The 22,327-nt window shown below is 38.1% G+C and overlaps 1 protein-coding gene and 1 long non-coding RNA gene across 2 annotated transcripts; one reads left to right on the forward strand and one right to left on the reverse strand.

Annotated features, from left to right (window-relative positions):
• Positions 1-10,443: 10,443 nt before the first annotated feature.
• On the reverse strand, positions 10,444-12,894 carry LOC147609634 (GDSL esterase/lipase At4g01130-like). The gene is made up of 5 exons (XM_086787691.1): positions 12,539-12,894; positions 12,044-12,235; positions 11,601-11,767; positions 11,028-11,298; positions 10,444-10,873 (listed from the first exon to the last, which is right to left on the reverse strand). Exons 1-5 carry the CDS (start codon positions 12,852-12,854, stop codon positions 10,575-10,577), a joined length of 1,245 nt encoding a protein of 414 aa, XP_086643817.1. The 5' UTR covers positions 12,855-12,894; the 3' UTR covers positions 10,444-10,574.
• Positions 12,895-14,876: 1,982 nt separating this feature from the next.
• LOC147609635 (uncharacterized) lies at positions 14,877-15,197 on the forward strand. The gene is made up of 2 exons (XR_015264230.1): positions 14,877-14,956; positions 15,046-15,197. It is a non-coding gene; the product is annotated as an uncharacterized LOC147609635 (long non-coding RNA).
• The last annotated feature ends 7,130 nt before the right edge of the window (positions 15,198-22,327 follow it).

Genomic DNA, 22,327 nt, shown 5'->3' on the forward strand with positions numbered 1-22,327 from the left:
TTATCAAATGAATCTTAAAGGTTGAGTGATTATGAAAGATGAAATCGATAAATTCATTGCTACAAAGTTCCTTTACGAGATTGAGCATACAGATTGGGTACCACCAATCGCCATTGTGCCAAAAAAGAATGGTAAACTTAAGGTGTATGTGGATTTGAAGAAGAAGGTCAATGTGGCAACGTGGAAAGACGATTGCCCTTTACCATACATTAAGCATGTTCTAGAAAGACTACACTTGCAAGGATAAAAGGTGATAGCTTGGATGGATTTTTAGGATATAATCAAATATCCATAGCCGCAAAATATTGGCATAAAATGAAATTCACAACCACATGGGGAATGTTTGCCTACAAAGTCAAGACATTCATCTTGACCAATGCTCCTGCAACATTTCAGAGATTGATGTGTAATACATTCAAGGACTACTTGTTGCAAAGTGGTTAAAAATCTTTATAGATGATCTCTGTGCGTAGACTCGTAATGGAAAGCCCCGCGCAGCTCAGCCCAGCGTTCAACAGCGCCGTGCTCAGCGCAGCCGTGTTGGCTCATAATCAAAATGAGCATTTGAAATGCCTGAGAAATATGTTTCAAAGATGCTAATTATACCATATATATTTAAATCCTTGAAATGTCAATTTTGGGTAAAACATGGTGTCATATTATTATGACACATTATGTCAAAAAGAAGTATTTTCTATTGATGATAGTAAAGTAAATATGGTTATAGAACTGTCGTTGTCTCACCAATTACAAAGGAGTGCAATGATTCATGGGTCACTATATTTTACACTGAGATAGCTCACCCATTATATTGATTACAAGTTGAATGTCCATCAGGCATATAATGAATTGAAAAAAGCACTGGCTATTTTAAGACCACCTAATTGGGACATGATTTTTCATGTTCACATTTATGCCTCCAACTTTGCATTTGGTTGTGTATTAGCATAACCTAGTGAATGTAAGATGGATTACCCAGTGTGCTTTGCGAGTAAGCAAGTGAACTACACCACTATAGAGCATGAGGGATTGGGTGAGGGATTGGTAATATAAATGCAAGGCTATGAATAAATGGATCCATGGAAAGTTGCATTACATTGACCAAAGAATATATTCAAGCACTTGTGTATGGGGATTGAATGCTCATCATTTCTATGACCTCCCTCTATTTAGTTGTTTAGTCCATGTTATTATGCACAAGATGATAAAAAGGCATGTGAATGGGAATTGTATACATTTGTTGTGAGGGGTTTACTATGCAAGGTGCATGGGGAACTTTGTATTTAAATTGCGAGGGTTTTACTATGCAAGGTGCATGGGGAACTTTGTATTTAAATTGTGAGGGTTTTAATATGTAAAGTGCATGGGGAACTTTTTGGAAGATGAAATATTGTTAGGATAGCTTTCCCAACATATTGAAGCTAAGGCAAGTAATTACTGTTATCCCAGCAATGCACAGTGACATGTGAGAGGGGATTTTCAAAGCAAAACTTGATATAAAGGACATGATGGGAACTGGGCTAACAATTGTTGGATTAAATACACCAAAATATCCTATATGACATTAGGGGACGATGGGGCTAAGGTTCAAAATTATTTTATCCATGTAAATGTACTAGTAGATGAGTGAAATGTTAGAAACCATGAGTTATGGAGAGGTGGAGATTCTAGGCTTTATGGAGGAGGTTTAGGAGAAGATGTATGAGATACTTCCTCAGATCATGCCCACAAGTTCTCTTAATGTATCTATGTACACTTGAAGCCTATTTAAGAGGCAATCTGATTAAAACAATGTGTGCATGATTATGCTAATCACTCTTATGATTAAAATAATCCATGTCGTAATATCTCTAGCTTAAGCTCATCATTATGCTTAATAATGTTGCTCCTTGATCACTATTTAAGAGGCAATCTGATTAAAACAATGTGTGCATGATTATGCTAATCACTCGTATGATTAAATTAATCCATGTCGTAATATCTCTAGCTTAAGCTCATTATGCTTAATAATGTTGCTCCTTGATCACTATGAGCCTCTACGAATTCATCATTTGGTATTAGAGCTATCAAGATCATGAATCCTACTTGCATTATTCTTATTATTATCTCAATTAGTCATCATCATTAGTTTAATCATATTTTTATCTTTATTTTCTCTCTATGCCATGCCCATCTATAGTGAAGGCTTGATCACTCCCTCTACACACCACCATTAGAGATATCACTTATCTCACATTGTTAATAACTCAGAGGTGGCGCACCAGCAACATGGTCCTTCTTCGAGCCCACCTTTGCTCTTAGCGCACACGAGAGAGAGAGAGAGAGAGAGAGAGAGAGAGAGAGAGAGAGAGAGAGAGAGAGAGAGAGAGAGATGCATGGTTCTATAGGCACGCAGAGGTAATTAATTAAGTAGCATGATTAGTATGTTGTTGTCTCGCTCTGTCTTCCTCTGCATCCTTCTCTCTCTCGCTCTTTCTTCCTTTGCATCTAATTAAACATGCACGAGAGAGAGAGAGAGAGAGAGAGAGAGAGAGAGAGAGAGAGAGAGAGAGAGAGAGCCATGCATGATTGGTGCTTTCGAGTATAATTATGTCTTCAACTTGAGGTTAGTTCTTTTGATGCTATCACTATCTCTCTCTATTATTATGTTGAAAAGAGATGCATAGAGAGATAGAGAGAGAGAGAGAGAGAGGCAGAGAGAGGATTGTGTACATTAAGATACTTAAAAAAGAAAAAAAAACCTTTCATAGAGAAATATATGTATCACTATGTACTTCTTTCTGTTGCGGTATATATATAGGATACTAGGGTTGGGTTTATGTTGGCAAAGATACATAGAGATAATTGTATATCTTTAAGATTTTAATTTTGGATTTCAGCAAATGGAGCTTCAAAATGATAATAACCGCTCCAAAGATATAGTAAGTGTCGATGATTCTTACAATGAAGAAGTAGCTTTGTCTATGCCATATGAGCTGATGAATGTTCAAGCTGTAAAGCACCTTGCTCGGTCAAGGTCTCCATCTGGACAAACAAGCTCTAAACGTCTTCAAACTATTGCGGATACATGCAATCGCACTGAGAAAAATTTGGTTTCTTGCAAGGAGTACTTAGATGCCCTTTGGGATGAGATTCGTGGACGTGGCAGCCAAAGGGGAGGTACATTGAGAGATGAGTTGACTCATCATCTCCATCGCTTCCATGACAGCAGTGGTGGTCGCATGGAGGCAAACCAACTAGGCATGATTTCTTTCATGGAGAACATGCAATCTGAAATTGGGGAATGTCTACGTGGATCTAATGGGCAATGTAAAGAACACGTAGACTCTCTAAAAGATCAAGTGCGTGCATTAGGCATGGAGGTATTGAGTCTAAAGATATCTGTTAATCAACTCAATGCAATTATGAAAAAAATGTGCCGTGTTTTAGAAGCTAGGGTAGTTGCTTAGAGATTTTGTGAGAGGGATGATGTTTTTTTATCAAGGGTCAAATTGTGCTCCGACTTTTAGAAATTTTGGCTCTTCATTTTGGCGATATATATGAAATTTCTATTTTTTTAAATTTAATACTTCTCTCTTCTATCTCTCAACATGTTTCAACTCTGCCTTCCTTTATCTCTCTCTCTCTCTCTCTCTCTCTCTCTCTCTCTCTCTCTCTATATATATATATATATATATATATATATATATATATATATATATATATGTATGTATGTATGTATGTATGTATGTATGTATATATATCTATGTCATTGTCTCTCTCTTTGTCTATCTCAAGTATTATGTTATTTGAAGTTAAGAAAAATAGTATTCGTAATTTTGTGTTTTGAAGGAGATTAAAGATGGCTAGGAGTTGTACATACTTGAGCTCGAACCAAGTTTGTCAGCCTCGAATTTTGGATGCAACATGCATGACTCGCCACCACAAACGGTCACAGACAAGGACTTGCATTCGAAAATAAAATGGTGCTAATTTACAAATTACTTTGCAACAGCTGGAATTGAAACATTTGGAAGGGTTGAAAATGAGGAGCATAGTGAACCTTACAGCGGAATCCACTTGGATTCAAGAAACAGAACTATTCTCAATGCTATGGTTCTTCAAGAACCTATCAATGAACATCACAGTGCTCAGACACATAGAGATTTGGCACGGGGCCCTTTCTCATTTGATTTAAATGAGCTACCTATGGATGATAATTTACATTCTATAACATTTGTTGTTGTAATGTGAAAGATATTAAATCTCAATGTCACTCTATAAGGTGGGTGTTTTCTTTGCCTCTCGGAATGTCAAGCACCCAACAACTATGGTGGTATATTCTAGAGATTGTACTCTTCAACTCATTAGGAGCCCTTTCTTGCGAGTGTCATTTTTGTGGTGAAATGATTTGGAAGTGTGAGGCGACAAGAAAGCTTGGAGAATATGTGGGCAAACACTGTTATGGAAGTGGGAAGGCCTCTTTATTGCCATTGGAAAATCCACCTCCTACATTGGTCGAGTTGGTGCTTGGTAATGATAATGTAAGTAAGGAATACAAAAAGAATATACGCTCTTATAATAATGCATTGGTATTTGTTTCACTCTGAGGTGCTCACTTTGATAGTCAGTTCACTAGGGAGGAGGAGTATTCAATTTTCGAATTGATGGTACCACCTATCATCGTGTTGGTTCTGTCATACCTGATGGAACCCAAATGCGGCTCCTCGATTTGCTGAGCTTTATGTGTATGATACAGAGCATGAATTAGAGAATAGACTTCATGGGATGCCCTCTTTAAATCACAACATTGTTGAAAGGTTGCAAACAATGATGTATGTACATAATCCATACGTCCGTGCACTTCGTTCAATGAGAGAAATGTTGCTATCAAGTCCACATGCAGATTTGAGAATAATCATCACTGAAGCTCGATCAACCTCACGGAAATACTTGGTCCCTACATAAAGTGAGGTAGCAGCTATCATGCCGGGTCAAGGAAATGATTTTCATGTGGGGCATAGAGACATTCAAATAATGTCACGCACAGGTGCTATAAAAAAAATATCTAACTTGCATCGCTCATATATGCCTCTATTATATGTACTTCTATTTACTCAAGGAGAGGATGGTTGGCATGTTGGAATTCCACTCAATAGAGAAGGCTCAAATGAGGATACAAAGACCGTAACAACTCAACGACAATATTATGCTTATAGACTACAGATTAGGGAAGATACAAATGCATGCCTTCTACGCGGTGGTCATCTTTTGCAAAACAGTACATTGTTGATGTATTTAGTAGCATGGAAGAATCTAGATTATATTGGATATGCAATAACCAGAAAGCATTGCGTGTATAAGTATACCAGGGTCTTGCAGATATGGTTAATTTAAGTAATGGAGTTAATAGAGTCTCTATAGGCATTGCTGGACGCAGGGTGGTACTGCCATCTACATATACTGGTGGGGGGCCTAAATATATGCATCAATTGTACCAAGATTCAATGGCTATTGTTAGAAAGATGGGTAAACCTAACCTATTTATCACCTTTACTTGCAATCCTAAGTGGGATGAAATAACCAATGCTTTATTGCCAGGTCAGGTTACACAAGATGGACCTGACTTGACTGCACAGGTCTTTTATGAGAGGAGCATAAGGACATGATGCACTTATTGGTGAAAAAATCAATATTTGGAATGGTATTGGGATTTGTTTCTGTTATTGAATTTCAAAAAAGAGGCTTGCCACATGCACATATATTATTGATTTTGGAAAGTGGATGTAAACTAATCGAGATTCCTCACTATGATATGTTGGTGTGTGCTGAACTTCCTGATGACAAGGTGATGTTTCCAGAGTTGCACAGCATAATGAGTCATTGCAATGTCCATGGACCATGTGGTGAACTGAATATGCGCTTTGTATATTGGGCTTTTCAAAGGTTACATATTCATCTCCCAATGCACAATAGTGTGCTTTTCAATGACCAGGATGACTTGTGTGATGTGATTAGTTGTGATAGAAACCAAAGAACATCTCTCACGGAATGGTTCAAAGCCAATCAATTGTATGCAAATGCAAATAGCATACTATATGTTGATTTCCCTTGCAAGTGGGTGTGGAATTCGGCTCTTCGATCATGGACTAAAAGGAAAAGGGAAAATATGATTGGACGTATGTATAATGGAGTGAGGTGAGCAATATTACTTAACGGATGCTACTCACAGTGTGCAAAGGGTGAAAATCTTTTGAGGATTTGCGAACAGTGAATGGACATTTGTATCCATGTTTTAACGCTGCATGTGAAGCCAGAGGGATGCTGGAGAGTGATAAGGAGTGGTGCATGTGTCTCTCTATGAAACTACAATATTCAGAATATAGGATTTCAATTGTGTCAATTGTTTGTCATTATAATGGTTTTTTGTGAGCCTATATACCCTGGGTAGCTTTGGGACAAATTCTCCGCCCGTCGAACTTTCGAAAAATTTTTTGCATTCATTACTGCAAAAAAGAGTGTGTCGATGTTGGTGTTTGTCATTGTATTTGTCACTGTATAGCAAAGAATCAGGCTTTGTTACACATACAAGATCTCTTACACCAGTATGGAAAGCGGTTAGCTGATTTTGAAGGGTTGCCTACTCCAGATAGATCAAGTGTTACCACTGTCAACAATGGTTTATTGATGGAAGAGATGATGTTTGATTCTGTTCAGTAGGCTGATTTGTCTGTTTCCATGGAAAGAATTCTTAATAGTTATCAATCAAGAGCATTTAATACTATCCTTAGAGCCGTTTCTTTGAACCAGGGTGGTATTTTTTTCTTGATGGACCATCAAGCAAAACTTATCTTACAATGCCTTGCTATCTCGATTGCGTGGAGAGAAACACGTTGCCTTGGCATGTGCATCGTCTAAAATAGCTGCATTATTACTCTCTCGAATGGTCGTACAACTCACTCGCGTTTCAAAATTCCATTGGTACTCAATGCTTCTAGCACATGTGGAATCAAAGCTAATAGCCCATTGGTTGAGGTGTTGAAGCTTGCAAGGTTAATCATTTGGGACGAGGCTCCAATGATGCATAGGTACATATATGAAGCACTAGACATGACATTGAGGAACATTATGCAAAGTGAACAGTGTTTGGTGGAAAAGTTATGCTTTTTGGTGGTAACTTTAGGCAAATCTTACTAGTTGTGCCAAAGGGATCGCGCGAAGACATTGTTGATGCAATGTTAGGCCGGTCACATATTTGGAGATATGTGAGTGTTTTAAAGCTCACCCAAAACATTTGGATTAGATAGAGTGCTTATTGTGGTATAGAACATGAATTTTGTCAAATGGACATTACAAATTGGGGCACTATATAGGTCAGCCAAACAATGAAGGCAGAGTAGTAATTCCATCGCAAATGTTGATCCATGGCAACTCTGTTTTGAGTTTGGTAGAATGGGTATACAAAGATCTTCATAGAGTTGAGGATTATGCATTCTTCTTCAAAGATCATGCTATTCTTGCACCATGAAATTTAGAGGTTGATGAGATCAATGAACTAGCCTTGAGTTCATTGCATGGTCTTGAAAGAGAATACCTTAGTGCTGTTAAATTTGCAGCAATGTGATGAGCTATGGTGGATCAAATGCTAGAATCAACATCATTAACAAAGAGATTAGATGATAATTAAGATGTGATTAGTGATTAGATGATAATTAAGATGTGATTAGTGAGCAATTAATTGATAGCTTAATGTAGGCATGGATAATCAAAAACCAACAAATTCTCATTAGGCCAATGCCTCAATTTATAGAGTTTACATCCAAGCATCCAATCCCACTGATTTTTCCTTGATTCACTCCACCTCTTTTGCTTGATTCTCTCCACCTCTCCCCCAGAATATCTCCACACCTCCTAAATCTCCTCATGCTACCCTTTATTCTCTCCCAGTAGATACTTCTCACCTTTTTATAGGTTCTCTCACATTTACAGATTCTCTTTAACAGCCTCTTGCCAAGGGCTTGTTCTCGCACACACCCTATTCACTTGTATATTTCAACAAGTGCAAATTCAGTTGTTTCTTTGCGGCGAGAATGACGCAATACTGTATCCAATTGAGGACTTGAACAGTTTGAACTTAGGTGATGGTTACCCTCCTCACCACTTACTTCTAAAGATTAATGTGCCTATCATTTTGCTCCACAATTTGGACCCTCGGAGACTTTGTAATGGCTCTAGATTGATATGCAAGCAATTTAACTCAAAGGTGATAGAAGCAGAAATCATTACAAGTACAAACATTGGAGACAGAGTCTTTATTCCCAGGATAACATTTGTACCTGCTATGCTTCAACTATCGTTTGACATGAGAAAGAGGTAATTTCTTGTCAGGTTAGCTTTTGGTATGTAAATAAATAAGTCACAAGGACAAACATTGAGTGTATTGGGACTTTATCTGGCCATGCAAGTATTCACACACATGGACAATTGTACATCGCTGTCACCTGTTAGATCATCCAATGCAGTGAAAGTGTGTGTAAAGCATATTGTGGAATATGAAAGCGGCACAACATGTTCAAATGAACTCTTCACAACCAATGTTGTCTACAAGGAGGTTTTGCAAATGGCATGTCGAAGAATTTAAATGTAAATGACAGTTTGCAAATGTAAGAGACTACATTTAAACCTATCTTTGTGTAATGAAGGAAGCATTTGATTGGAGAATGTTTTTGAAGATGTGCAAGTGTAGTCTTTGTTTGCGTTTGGATTGCTTTTATATACAGTGCCCTTATATTGTGTGTGTGTGTGTGTGTGTGTAAAGAGAGAGAGAGAGAAAGAGTGTGTGTGTGTGTGTGTGTGTGTGTGTATTATATTTGATATCAGGGATATATTGCTTAGGATGGATGTGGCAACAAGGATATCATTTTCGTTTGTTTATGGTGATGGACAAGATATTGAAGATAAATGTTTTAGACGTTTGCTATAATTTAGGTATTATTGTTTTTCAAGATTTATTTAATATTCATGGGCTGAATTGTAGACCCTCCATTTTGGGAAGGCCAAGCAACAGCTTCTCTAATGATCGAACTATTAGAGAGCACTGGTGTTTTACGGTATATATACAAACTTTCTTTTTATGTAGCTTTTGTGTTTTGTTTGATTAATTTATATTTTTATTGAAGCATTCATTTGCAAACAGGGAATATCTTCACTTTTTAGAACCCAGATTATTGTTGGGTTTGTATAGTCGAGACAGTTATACGACGAGAGCTTTGGGCTCCTAGAAATTTACAATCTACTATTGGAAGGTTGCAGATCAGCTTCATGTACGTGTCATGTTTGTGGATTATGAAAAGCCTGATAAGTTAGATTTTCAGTGCATAAGCACTCGACAATATAGAATTTTTCGATTTGCTGTTTACAAGCCTATTCAAACGCCGTTCGCATCAATCTCAACTATTAATCCACCAAATGAGTTTTGTAAGCTTTTATTCTTATCCAACTTTTTTCTATGGAAGTTATATTTTCAATGCTAATATTTTTTATGACATACATTTTGCCAGATGGAGGCATGAGATATACGCTACCAAAGAGAGATAATCCAGTTGTCCAAAGATTGTTTTGAGGTTGTGTTCAGGTTTGTTAAGATACTCATCATTTTATGAATTTGTAATGCTAGAAGCTTCTATATGGATATATATAGCAATCACAATGTTTTTATATATTAGATTGACAAGTTGTACATATATGTATGAGTGTGATCAATATCTATGGATACTATGGGTGCATGGGCATACACAAACACATATGTGTGTATGTGACATGTACACATGCATTCATAGACACGCACACACTTACACATATCTTCCAATTGTGGCATGTATGGTTTCAATGGATTTCACGTACACGTACTCATACGTACATGTACATACATACGTATATCTTTATACGTATTTGTGTGTAGCTCGATGTGCCTAGCTTCTAAAAAGAAAGGAAAGGTGATTTTACACATTTCTTTTACATGTACGTAAATGCAAAATGCTTCTTGCCCGTCTCAGAGACGAGTCGCGACACTAGTACATAAGAAATTGTTAATTTATTATACATAAGAATTTGTTATACAAATATTTTTTGAAGGTTTCTTTAATTTTCAAAGTGTCACATGAATGGACATTATTAACCTACCCATCAAAATTCAAGCTTGTACTTAGGTCCAATAAAACTGACAAGTGTACGTGACTGTATACATATATTTCGTATATTATTACTCTGAATATGGGGGCCAACTTTTTTTTTAATTAAATAATTTTTATTACTCCAAATTTTACACACTTGAAGAGCCTATAATCTTATTTAATTCTTATTATTTATTTAAAAAATCAAAGTGTGATGAGAGTGTTGAAAATTTATGAGGGCCTTATGAGCAATAAAGAGTTTTTTTCTTTTTCTCTCACACACACACAAAACAAAGAGGTGCAAGTTTTGCTAATGTTTGTTGTCATTCATTAAGGCCAATGAGTGGTAAAGGTTTACCATCTCTACCTACACAAAAGTCTGACACTTCACTTCGGTTGAAGGATCGAACTAGCACTAATTTTTCAATAAAGGTCGTGATTATGTGAGAATGAGGGGAAGCTAGAAAAGTCGAGTGTGCAAGAGGAAGGCAAGGAGACCGGTTCATCTACAAAGCGGCCTTCCAAGAAGGCCTTGGCCACCAGCTCATAAAAGTGTTGAGTGAGGTGAATGCCATCCCAATTTATGAACTTTGATGGGTCACTGCAAGCGCCTACAGTCACATTGCGCCCTTCTACCTCCCCTGTTTGCCCACATTGCACCTCACTATTGTAGTTGTATTCTCCTCCAATCCCACAACATGCATTGTGTGTGTCTGTAAATCCTGCACCATACGATTCATATGACTCAAATCTCTCTCTCTCTCTCTCTCTCCCTCTCCCACTGTGCTTCTGCACTTGCATTTACATAAGCTTCGCTTAAGCTCGATTTGAGGATTACCATATATATATAGCAAGGGGGGGTGATCTTGTAGTTACCGTATGCGGTTGCATTAACAAGGATGTCAATGTTGATGCCAAAGTAGTCCCCATAGGCAATTTGGGCATCTTGGAGCTCTTCCCTTAGCTTCTTCACCGCTTCTAGAAGCTTCTCGTTGTGGTATCGCACATAGTCATTCACTGTTTTGAGGCAACCCAAAGAGTCCAAATCTTGGGCCTCATGTGGGATTAGTGTCAAAAGCCTTGGAATGCACCCATCCGCAGCAATTCCCACCACGAGAAAAGCCCTTGCCCCCTCCTCATACAACCCCTGCACCCCAAAAAAAAAAAAAAAAAAAAAAAGACCTGATTATTTAACACTATCAACAAACCATCCAAGGTGGTACAAAACGCCTAATTACAAACTTCTTGACATGGATAATCATGAAAATCTAAGATATGCTTTGGGCCCAAAAAAGATTTGAGACAATTGCACCAAACATTAACCACCATGACACTTGGACCCACTACAAGTTAATCACGAACCAATTGAACTACGATATGATTAGAGCCCACAAATAAGATGAGATTAAGCCAGCTAATCATGCTTTTAAGGGTTTGAAATGAGCTTACCTTCACCGTCGCATTTGTAATTTCTACCACGTGAGGTACCAATTGGTCCTTAATCTCATCCACAGTCAACCCCATATTAACAATGCCAGTTCGGTAGTCATTCTCTCCCGTGGAAATCACGTACAAGCCACCTCCAAAGTATGTACTAGGAGGTAGGTAGGAATTGTCTACCCAAGAAAAAAGCAAAAGACACCAATTAATTCCACAATATTAAAATGTATACAGCAACAGGCCTTTAACCATGCATTAATTTCGACAATAAAAAGCCCCTATTTCTTTAGCAGAATTCTCTGCAAGACACACACACACACACACACACACACACACAAAAAGAGAGCCGTTTCAGGTTAACAGCATGAGATTTATCTTAATTGATTTGAGGCAAAACTATTTTAACAGAGAGGCGTTTGTTGCTATGCAAAATGTTTGATATTGAAATACACCTGTGGCTTGGTGGTGAATGTAATGGGCCTTGAGTTTCCTAAACTGGTTAAGTTGGCGTGCTAAATAGAATGGCGAGGATGCGTAATCGGGAATGGCCGCTGACCCAGATGCTGCAAAGTTGGCACCATGCCTAAAATCGGGTCCTAGCCCTCTCAGATAGGGGCTAAGCAGAGGTAGCCCATAAGCTTGAGCTGCATAATTAACGAGGCAAACATTAGCAGAGAAACATTAGTTGAGTTACAGAGTATAGTTAAGCACTATAATTAACAACAGGGAAACAAAGCATTACAATTAACAGAGAAACAAGAGCCAATTTTAATGAGCATTATCAATAATTAACAGCATGCATTCATGAGGGACGTTGGATTAAGCCTGTTAATAAAACCAATTTGTATCCGCACTCACTCGGCACATCAGTATAACTTTGACAAATGTGATTCTTTTTAAATTAAAAACAGAAAAGATTAAGCTCGAGGAGGAGCAATTAAATGCACCTTGGAAATCAATGGCCAGGCGCCCATCGCAGTAACGGTCAGAAGGGTGGCCAAAGTAGGTGAGGCCATAAGGAGGGTTTTCGGAGCGACTCTCGAAAGGGAAAGCTGCTTGGGCGTTACCGGTGTCTGTTTTGGAGTCTCCGAAGCTAAAGAGGGAAGGGAAGCAGTTTCCTGATGAGGAAAGGTGGGCATAAGAGAAAGGAATAGTAAGGTGGTGGGATAGGTCTCTGCGGCGGCAGTCGACGGTGGAAACGAAGGCCAAGAGGAAGAGGAGGCTCCCACACACACACACAAGCAGATGAGGGAAAAAAGCCATGTTTCATATATTTCAAAACTCACCCCCAACAGCTCTCTTTCTCTCTCTCTCTCTCTATATATAGTACATATCCACGAGTCATCCCTGATAGATTTTTGGTCTTATTTATTTTTTGAATTCTTAATCTTGTTTTACCTTCCCGGGCTTTTTTCTTCCGTTTCCACTGCGCCCAAAGGCTGCACAGCCTGCATAGGAGCTGAATTTTGGTTCTCTCTGCATGTCCATGAAAAAAGAAAAAAAGGTTAAAAAAAATAAATTTCGAATCATTTTCAAACCTGAGAAACCTAAAACGGGAAAAAATCATTGGCTGACTGTCGTAGATATAGATGGCGGCAGGCCTTAAAATTGAAGCCCAGCTGGGCGTCCCTGGCCATCTCAGGCTTCAAAGGAAGCTTGCTCAAGCGTCATTTTGAAGCCCAATAATTTCTACAAAGCGTCAAACGAAGCCTAAACCATGAGTCCTAGGGGTCCCAAGTATAAGTATATATATATATATATATAAGTGGTGGTACCAGGTGCCAGGTGGTCGTGAGTCGGGAGATGCGCTGAGAGATTTGGATTAACGCTCACTAATAAGAGAAATTAATGAGCTAGAAAGCGGCGTTAGTGCGGATTAACACACAGGAAATCTAGCAGGATAGGGCGTGTATATATATATATATATGTATATATATATATATATATAAGTGGTGGTGGTGCCAGGTCACGGGCCAGGTGCCAGGTGGTCATGAGTCGGGAGAATCGGAGATGCGTTGAGAGATTTGGATTAACGCTCACATAAGAGAAATTAATGAGCTAGAAAGCGGCGTTAGTGCGGATTAACACACAGCCCCACACGAAATCTAGCAGGATAGGGCGCCGGCCCGTGACTCGTGAGATTTTTCCCTACAACTTACAAGATAAGCCTCATATTTGCATCAAATTGCATGTCCCTTTCTGGCTGCCGTTTTTCAGATAAGACCTACGCCGTTTCCTGAGGTCCTCTTTCCTGCCGTCTTTCTATTAGGTTCACCTCACCTACCGACGGCCGTTTCCTGAGTCCTCTTTACTTCTCCTTTTCAGCCTGTTGCATACTTGCATATCATCTTCAGCCTGCTCAGTGCTGCATGTCGCATATCATTTCCAGCCAACACCATGGTCCATTATCCCCAACTTGATGCACTACAAATTACAATCTCAGATTGACGCAGTTTTCTTTATCCAACTGCTTTTTAATCCATGATTTTCGTCCATCCTTGTTCTAAACCCTAACTTCATATCTAGGCTTGGAAAGAGCAAGATTTCATAAAATCGACTTCAACATAGCGATTTATTTCAAGGTTGATTTCCTTGGTAAGTTCAATAAGGTTTTTCTGGTTTTGCATGGGTATTCTTGATTGATTCTTATTTTCAGGTTTTAACAACAAATGCCCAATCATCTTAAACAATATTTGTTGTCTCATTCTTTTCTTAGAACCATATGTGATCACAAGGCTAGATTATTGCTGCTGCTCTTTTGAAGAGATACACTTTCTACGCCCAGAAATATCATGACTTAGTTTCCGTTTCTTGCAATGATTGTTTGGGGGGCTTGTTTGGGGCTGGTTTAAGGTCTAGTTTGGGGGGCTTGTTTGGGGCTGGTTTAATGACTATGTGGCAGGCCACCTGGCATGCATTGGAGGCCCCAAACATGGCTAAGGGTAGGCATATATGACAGGTATACATAATACTAGTCAACTAGTAAACAGGGTCAGTGTGTGTGTGTGTGTGTGTGTGTGTGTGTGTGTGTGTTTGAGAGAGAGAGAGAGAGAGAGAGTTTTCATGCTTGATAGTTGTGTGTGTGTGTGTGTGTGTGTGTGTGTGTGTGTGTGTGTGTGTGTGTGTGTGAGAGAGAGAGAGAGAGAGAGAGAGAGTTTCCATTTAAAAGAACTTGCTTCATGCTTGCTGGTGATGGAAATGTGTATATGTGTGTGTGTGTGTGTGTGTGTGTGAGAGAGAGAGAGAGAGAGAGAGAGAGATTTGGCTTTTTCTTCTTGCAGCTACATTCCATAAAAGATTTTACCATGGCTAGCGTTGGTGCCATGGCTCTTGATGGTTTTCCAGTTCCTTCATCCTCAACAAAGGTGATTGTGCTATGTCCACAAGGTTGTAACTATTTACATTGTGGTTAGCATGTTGAGTTGTTCAATGATAGTTTGTGATGGCATTGCAGCTTAAACAACGAACCTTGTTTGAGTCTTTTCGAAAGGAGAAGAGACAAGAAAGGGATTCTAGAGAGAAGGCATCTACAAGTCAAGTCATGGTAGAGATTTTTGGCTCTTCGAGTATCAGTGAGTGACGAGGACCATGAGTTGGATGTTGACATGGAGGACTCCAATAAAGTGCTTCAAAACGATATGGAGCTTTTCGGTATGTCATTTGAAAACACACTCTTGAGTAATACCGAAACACAGGGATCAAATAATGATTTAAAAAAAAAGAAGCTTCGAAAGTTTAGAGTAGAGTGGCTACATAAGTTTTGTTTCCTGAAACTTGTGGTGATTGAAGATAAGGAGTTTATGAAATGCTTGTGGTGTGAGAAGTATAAACAGAAGGGACCATGGGGGAAAGGAAAAGGGTGCAAAACAATTCAAATGAGTGCCATAAGGAAACACAAAAAATCTCCGGAGCATAGGTTTGCCACATTGAAGGTACTTCATGAGGGTGGGATTCAAGTCCAAGAACACATGAAAGCCTTGGGAAGCAAGACTCAAAAAAGAGTCACAACTTGCATGAAGTTGATGTACTTTGTTGCAAAATAAGACCTTGCATGCAAGAAGTTCAAGAAGCTTTGTGACTTAGCATATGCCCTAGATGTGCAAACAATGCCTGTCAAGAATGATTATTCTTCATACACTAATGTTATGGCTGGTAAAGATTTTGCTGCATGTATCTCAGAGCATATAGAAACTATGCAGCTGGGTGACATGAAGCAAAGTCCATTTTACTCATTGATGGTTGATGAGACCACAGATAGGGCAATGGAGAAGCATTTAATAATTTCCACATTTACATGAGCATTATATGTGACTGAAAGTTAAGGGTTATATGGCACAACCCATCTATTATCAACATTACACTTTTTCAATGCCATAGTTCTTCCATCATTGCGACGCATATACACGGGGTAACCACTCTCATCCATAGTAGTCTCTTGTGCAAAAGCTCGATAGTTCCTTGTGCATTTCCCTTTATCCATACAAATTGCACTTGGATTGAATGGCCCACAGGGCCCATGGATATTGCAATGCAACACGACATCATGCAGAGTAGGAAACATTTGCTTGTCATGCAATTCGACACATACTAATTTGTCATAGTCTTGGACAGTCTTAGGCTTATGGGCACTATCCAAGATCAATAACGTGTGTGAATGAGGCAATCCTCTTTTTTTGGAACTCAATGACACTCACATATCCAATCACCTTACCAAAGAGCTCCTTCTTCATGATATTTTTCATCATATTATGTTTTTGGTGAAATACTCTAGTAGTCAAATCAGGCCGGTCACATGCACTTTGCCCCGGGAATAAAGCATCTAATACCTCTGGCCACTTTGGGTTACAGGTGAAAGTAATGAATAAATCAGGCTTGCCCTTTGAACGAACAATTGCCATGGCATCTTGATAAAAGTGATACATTTGTCGTGGCCCACCAGTAAAACTGGAAGGTAACACTATTCTGCTTCCCACTGTCCTTCTTGCAATACCACTTCCACTTCCTTCTACATGAAGCATGTTGCTAAACCATTATAAACCTCTGAATGTAGACTTTTTTGATTATGGTGTAGCCAAGATAATCGTGACTCTTCAACACTGCAATAGGCGCATCAACCATACACTGTTGCAACAACCTTCCACCACATAGCAAGCATACATTTGTATCTGGGCGAATTTGCAATCGATAAGCATAGTATTGTCATTGAGTCACACAATGATCATTTCTCAATGCACTCACTTGTGCATCAGCATAAGGGATTCTCAAGTGCCATCCGTCCTCCCCTCTTGGAAATAACATGATGTACAAAAGAGGCATATAGCACCTATGCAAATTAGAGATGTGTTTGCATGTGCCTTCTCGAGTATGCAATAAAATATCACGACGACCAACATTATGATCATCACCTTGACCAATCATGATACCAGCAATCTTGGAAGCTGTTGGCATTGAGTACTGCCTAGATGTGGATTTCGTCTCACATATAGTCATTTTCAATTCAAAACTCGGATTGTCACTCAACATTCTTCCCACATACTTAAAGGCTTGTGCAAATGGATTAGAAGTGTGCATCATGGATTGAAGTGCTTCTAGGGTTATGGATTCCAATCCATTCATGACACCTAGTCGATTTGTAATTCGTGCTCAGTATCAAACACATACAACTGTGCAAACTGTGGCTTAGGATTATACATATTATTGGGGACCAAGGACCCAATCCGATGATAAACAGTCCCATGCACCTTGAAAGTATAGACACTACTATTGCAAAAGAGAGAGTCATCTATTTGTGCACCCAATGATGAAAAAGCCAACACACTATTATAAGCCCTGATGTTTTCTCAAAAAAATTTACTTGTAGTGTCACTACCAATCAAAAGAGACCTTAATGGCTCAGGTGGTTCAGCAAGTGAAGGAACAGACACACACCCATGTTTACAACAATATTTGCCAAGAACCTGTCCACAACTCATCTTCTTTTCACTTGCCCATAACTGTGCTCCACAAAACCCACACTCATGTGTCATCCCTCCTAATGAGTGGCTTAAAGTGCACGAATATACCAAAGGCCAAGTAGCTGCATGTATACCTTGTACAGGCGGGAGTTCATGGAGGATAGACAAAATCCCTCCCTTTCTTTTTTCAAATACATAAGAGGGAATTTCTCCAATACTCTTATTAGCAAATGGCACTTCTCTCTCTTCATGGGCAAAAAAGGAAGACATTGTAATTGTATTACCCTCATTTACTCTTCTAGCTGCATTATAAGAGGTCCTATTTCTAGCGATGAAGCGACAGTACCTTCTTGTAAGTCTCAAACTTTCAACCAGTGATATCCCTGAATAAACTCCACTTGCCATTTCTCTTGTTATTTCTTTCAAAAGAGTCCTATTCCTAGCAATTTCACGGTGAACACTTCTAGCACTCTTGTTAGATATCCTTTTATCTCCACCTAGGGCAATTTGAGACCTCTTAGTGCTAGATTGATGTAAATATATCAAAGTTTCTTTTGCTACTTATTTTTGTGCAGAAAAGGTATCATTTTCTACAAGAATCCTATGAGTCTCTTGCATCAACACATCACCGGTATTACAGGTAACATTATGCACCCTTGCATCACAACAATGAGGTTCACTATCCCTCGACTCCTGTGCACATTTTATTTTTTTCATTTCTTCTTCTTTTCCTTGGAGCATTCAAGGAAATGGTCTGAAGAGGACACCTCAAACTACTTGTCTCTACCATTCTTGCCATAAACCTAATTCCATCAAGCATTCAAGGAAATGGTCTGAAGAGGACACCTCAAACTACCTGTCTCCACCATTCTTTCCATAAACCTAATTCCATCAAGTATTCAATTAGAAGGAGTGGCACATTGAGTATAAAGTCATTTTCTTTATTATAAAATAGTAAAAATTTAATAAAAATGATAATATTTTTTTCTATAATATTTGTGTACACACACAATATACAATCCCTCATGAGATTTTCTCCAATCTTCACATATATACTAAAAGATTATAAAGCTCTCTCTCTCTCTCTCTCTCTCTCTCTCTCTCTCTCTCTCTCTCTCTCTCTCTCTCGGGATGACATTTACCCACCTGGGTTCAAGTCTCCCCGTCGATTGGGTAGAAATAACCATCTAAGTCAATGTTAAGCGATCTCGTCTCAAGTGGGTGTGTGTGTAAAGAGGACAATTCTCACTACCTTTCTATCACCTAAGCGTGGTAGAAATGGCTAGTGGAATTGCCCTTGGGATGACATTTACCCACCTGGGTTCAAGTCTCCTCGTCGATTGGGTAGAAATAACCCTCTAAGTTGATGTTAAGCAGTCTCGTCTTCAAGTGGGTGTGTGTGTAACGAGGACAATTCTCACTACCTTTCTATCACCCAAGCGTGGTAGAAATTGCTAGTGGAATTGCCCTTGGGATGACATTTACCCACCTGGGTTCAAGTGTCCCCATCTATTGGGTAGAAATAACCCTCTAAGTCGACGTTAAGCGGTCTTGTCTCAAGTGGGTGTGTGTGTAAAGAGGACAATTCTCACTACCTTTCTATCACCCAAGCGTGGTAGAAATGGCTAGTGGAATTGCCCTTGGGATGACATTTACCCACCTTGCTTCAAGTCTCCCCATCAATTGGGTAGAAATAACCCTCCAAGTCAACGTTAAGCGGTCTCGTCTCAAGTGGGTGTGTGTGTAAAGACGATAATTCTCACTACCTTTCTATCACCCAAGCGTGGTAGAAATGGCTAGTGGAATTGCCTTGGGATGACATTTACATATGTATATACATGTGTATATACATGTATATATACATCTATATATACATGTATATATATATATATGTATATACATGAATATATATATATATGTGTGTGTGTGTGTGTGTGTGTGTGTGTGTGTATGCATATATATATATATATATGTATGTATGTATATATATATATATATATATATATATATATGTGTGTGTGTGTGTGTGTGTGTGTGTATATACATGTATATATACACATATACATATATACATATATATACATACATATACATATACATATACATATACATACATGTATATACATACATATATATACATATATATATATATATATATCCATCCCTCTGACTCAAGCTAGATTGTGCTTGTACGTAGGTAGGTAAATGTCATAAACTTATTTGATCTTTGCCAAGTTTCATCTTTTCTCATGAGCATTAAAATCCTTATGCTCTTATCAAACTATACCGAACTATTCGTATTTAAAAATCATAAATTCCAAAAATAAACATACAATTAAGAAGAAAAACAAAAATAAAGCAAAGTTTTGGTAGCGTACCTCAAAAGACTAAGGAAGACCCAAACTATATGACAAATCAACAATATGGCAACCCTATGAAAAGCTAATGTACCTACATTGATCCACAAAGTAGAATAGATGAGAGCTCTTTCCATCCCCTTAACTTCATTTCACATTTTTCCAGTTGTCAAAATCTATGGTTCCTAATCCTTAAAACTTACATATATAAAAATAACGGACAAAATCTGTAATCCTAAAACATTACATATATACTTATAAAAAGATAATAACAATGTCACAAATATTACAAAAACATTATAAAATCAGCATCCAATGTCTTCCAATGACCAAATCAAGCTTAGAAATCTCTCTCTCTCTCTCTCTTTTTTTTTTTTTGGAAATATGTAAATAGCAGAGTCTCTCTCTCTCTCTCTCTCTCTCTCTCTCTCTCTCTCTCTCTCTCTCTCTCTCTCTCTCTCTTCCCCCCATGTACATATAAGAGACAAAAACCCATAAAAAGAGAATTTTCTCTAAAAACCATTAAAAGAGACATTCTCTATAATCTCCATATAAATACTAAGAGATTATATCCACATATATAAATCGATCTCTCTCTCTCTCTATCCCTCTCTCTTGCAATGATATCTGAGAGAGAAAAAGGATCACCATTATCATTCGAGTACTTAGAGCCCAAAGTTACAAAAAGATAATATTGTCATAAGCATTACAAAAGGATCATAACATCAACTCCTAATCGGTGAACCAAATAAATAATTACATTCCACGTGTTTGCAATCTATAACTCATTTTGGTACGTAAAGGACCATCATCATCATTCGAGAACTTAGAGCACAAAGTTACAAAAAGATAATAGTGTCATAAAAGCATTACAAAAGGATCATAAGATCAACTCCTAATTGGTGAACCAAATGAATAATTACATTCCACGTGTTTGCAATCTATGACTCATTTTGGTAAGTAAAGCCCCAAACCTATTCAATGTTACTTTAAGGCTTGATACTTCCATTCCAAGCCTATCAACATGGGCACTTAACTTGTCTTGTTGCTCTTTTATAGCATCAATTGTCTTTCGACAACCAATATCACAAAGGTGTGCTTCTCCAAAAGCATCACATGTATCCATTATGCGGAGGTAGGTAGCTTCGACAATATCCTTGATCTCGTGATTGCCACTTATAATGGCAAAAACTGAGTCTCGAGTTGAACTACTCTCCCCACTTCCATGATTTCTTATGCACTGACCAAGACCAGCAATCAAGCTCTCCACATTTAACACATGGGAGTTTGTGTCGTTGACCAAATGGAGTATATTCTTTGATGTTACATTTATTGTCTTCTTTCCATTTCGAGTCTTCTTACCATGGTTACGTCGCACCCACTTAGTAGAGGTTTTTAGTTTCCTCTGGCATCACTTGCATTATTCGTTAAGTCTTCTCATTATCTTCTCTTACCTCAGATTGTTGAGGTCTTGAATACTCTACACGATGGCTTCTATCCTCAACGTCCATGGAACACCTCACAATTTCCTCCTCGTTACCCATACTGTACATCATTAAGAAATATATTAATGAAATATTTTTTAAATTATTTAATCTAGAAGAAATTATGGATTATGAAAAAATCCAAACGGTGAATCACAAACTAAATCACACGTACGTAGAATAGATTAAGACCCAACTACACTCAAGTGAATGAATGGTAAAAAGGTATCCACATGCATATATATATATATATATATATATATATATATACACACACACACACACACACACACACATATATATATGTATGTATATGTATATGTATATGCATATGCATATACATATACATACATATATATATGTATATGTATTTGTATATGTATATGCATATACATACATATATGTATGTATATGTATTTGTATATACATCTATATATGTCTGAAGGCGGTTCACCTAATTTTACAGTGGTTCTGTGTATCTGGTATGATACTGGATGCCAGATCTCTGTGTAGACATGTAGAATAGGGGTCAGCCCATAGGGCTACCCCAGAGCCAAGCCTAAGGTTCATGTAGTGGGCATGGGAAGGTTTAGAACCACCCCAAGGGGCCAGGATGGCCCCATGTTGTAGCTTGGGCTGGAAGGGTTTTTAGGAAACTCATTTAAAAAGATGGATGAGAGTGCGGGCTCAAGGGATTCACCTAGGAATATGTAAAATATCATGTGAGTTAAACAAAAGGAGCTTACAATTTCATCGACTTACATAAAGTTTTACATACATCCTTGATTTTTTAAATACAAAGAATGAAAAAAGTTGTAAGTTTAACCATAGTTTATTACCTTGAAGTTAACAAAATGGGTATATTTAAAACATCATGCTTCATAGATCAAAGAGTTTTAAACTACTCCTTTAGTGAACTCCCTTACACTTATCGTGAGAAC

Source organism: Cibotium barometz, chromosome 51, assembly GCF_041138505.1.
Source record: "Cibotium barometz isolate CiBa-2024 chromosome 51, ASM4113850v1, whole genome shotgun sequence".
NCBI lineage: Eukaryota > Viridiplantae > Streptophyta > Polypodiopsida > Cyatheales > Cibotiaceae > Cibotium > Cibotium barometz.

Coding starts and splice junctions, on each gene's coding strand:
- LOC147609634 (XM_086787691.1), bottom strand. CDS start 12,854: ATGGCTTTTTTCCCTCATCTGCTTGTGTGTGTGTGTGGGAGCCTCCTC. Junction 11,299..11,600: donor TTACAAATGCGACGGTGAAG/GTAAGCTCATTT, acceptor TTTGGGGTGCAG/GGGTTGTATGAGGAGGGGGC. Junction 10,874..11,027: donor TGTTAATGCAACCGCATACG/GTAACTACAAGA, acceptor CGTATGGTGCAG/GATTTACAGACACACACAAT.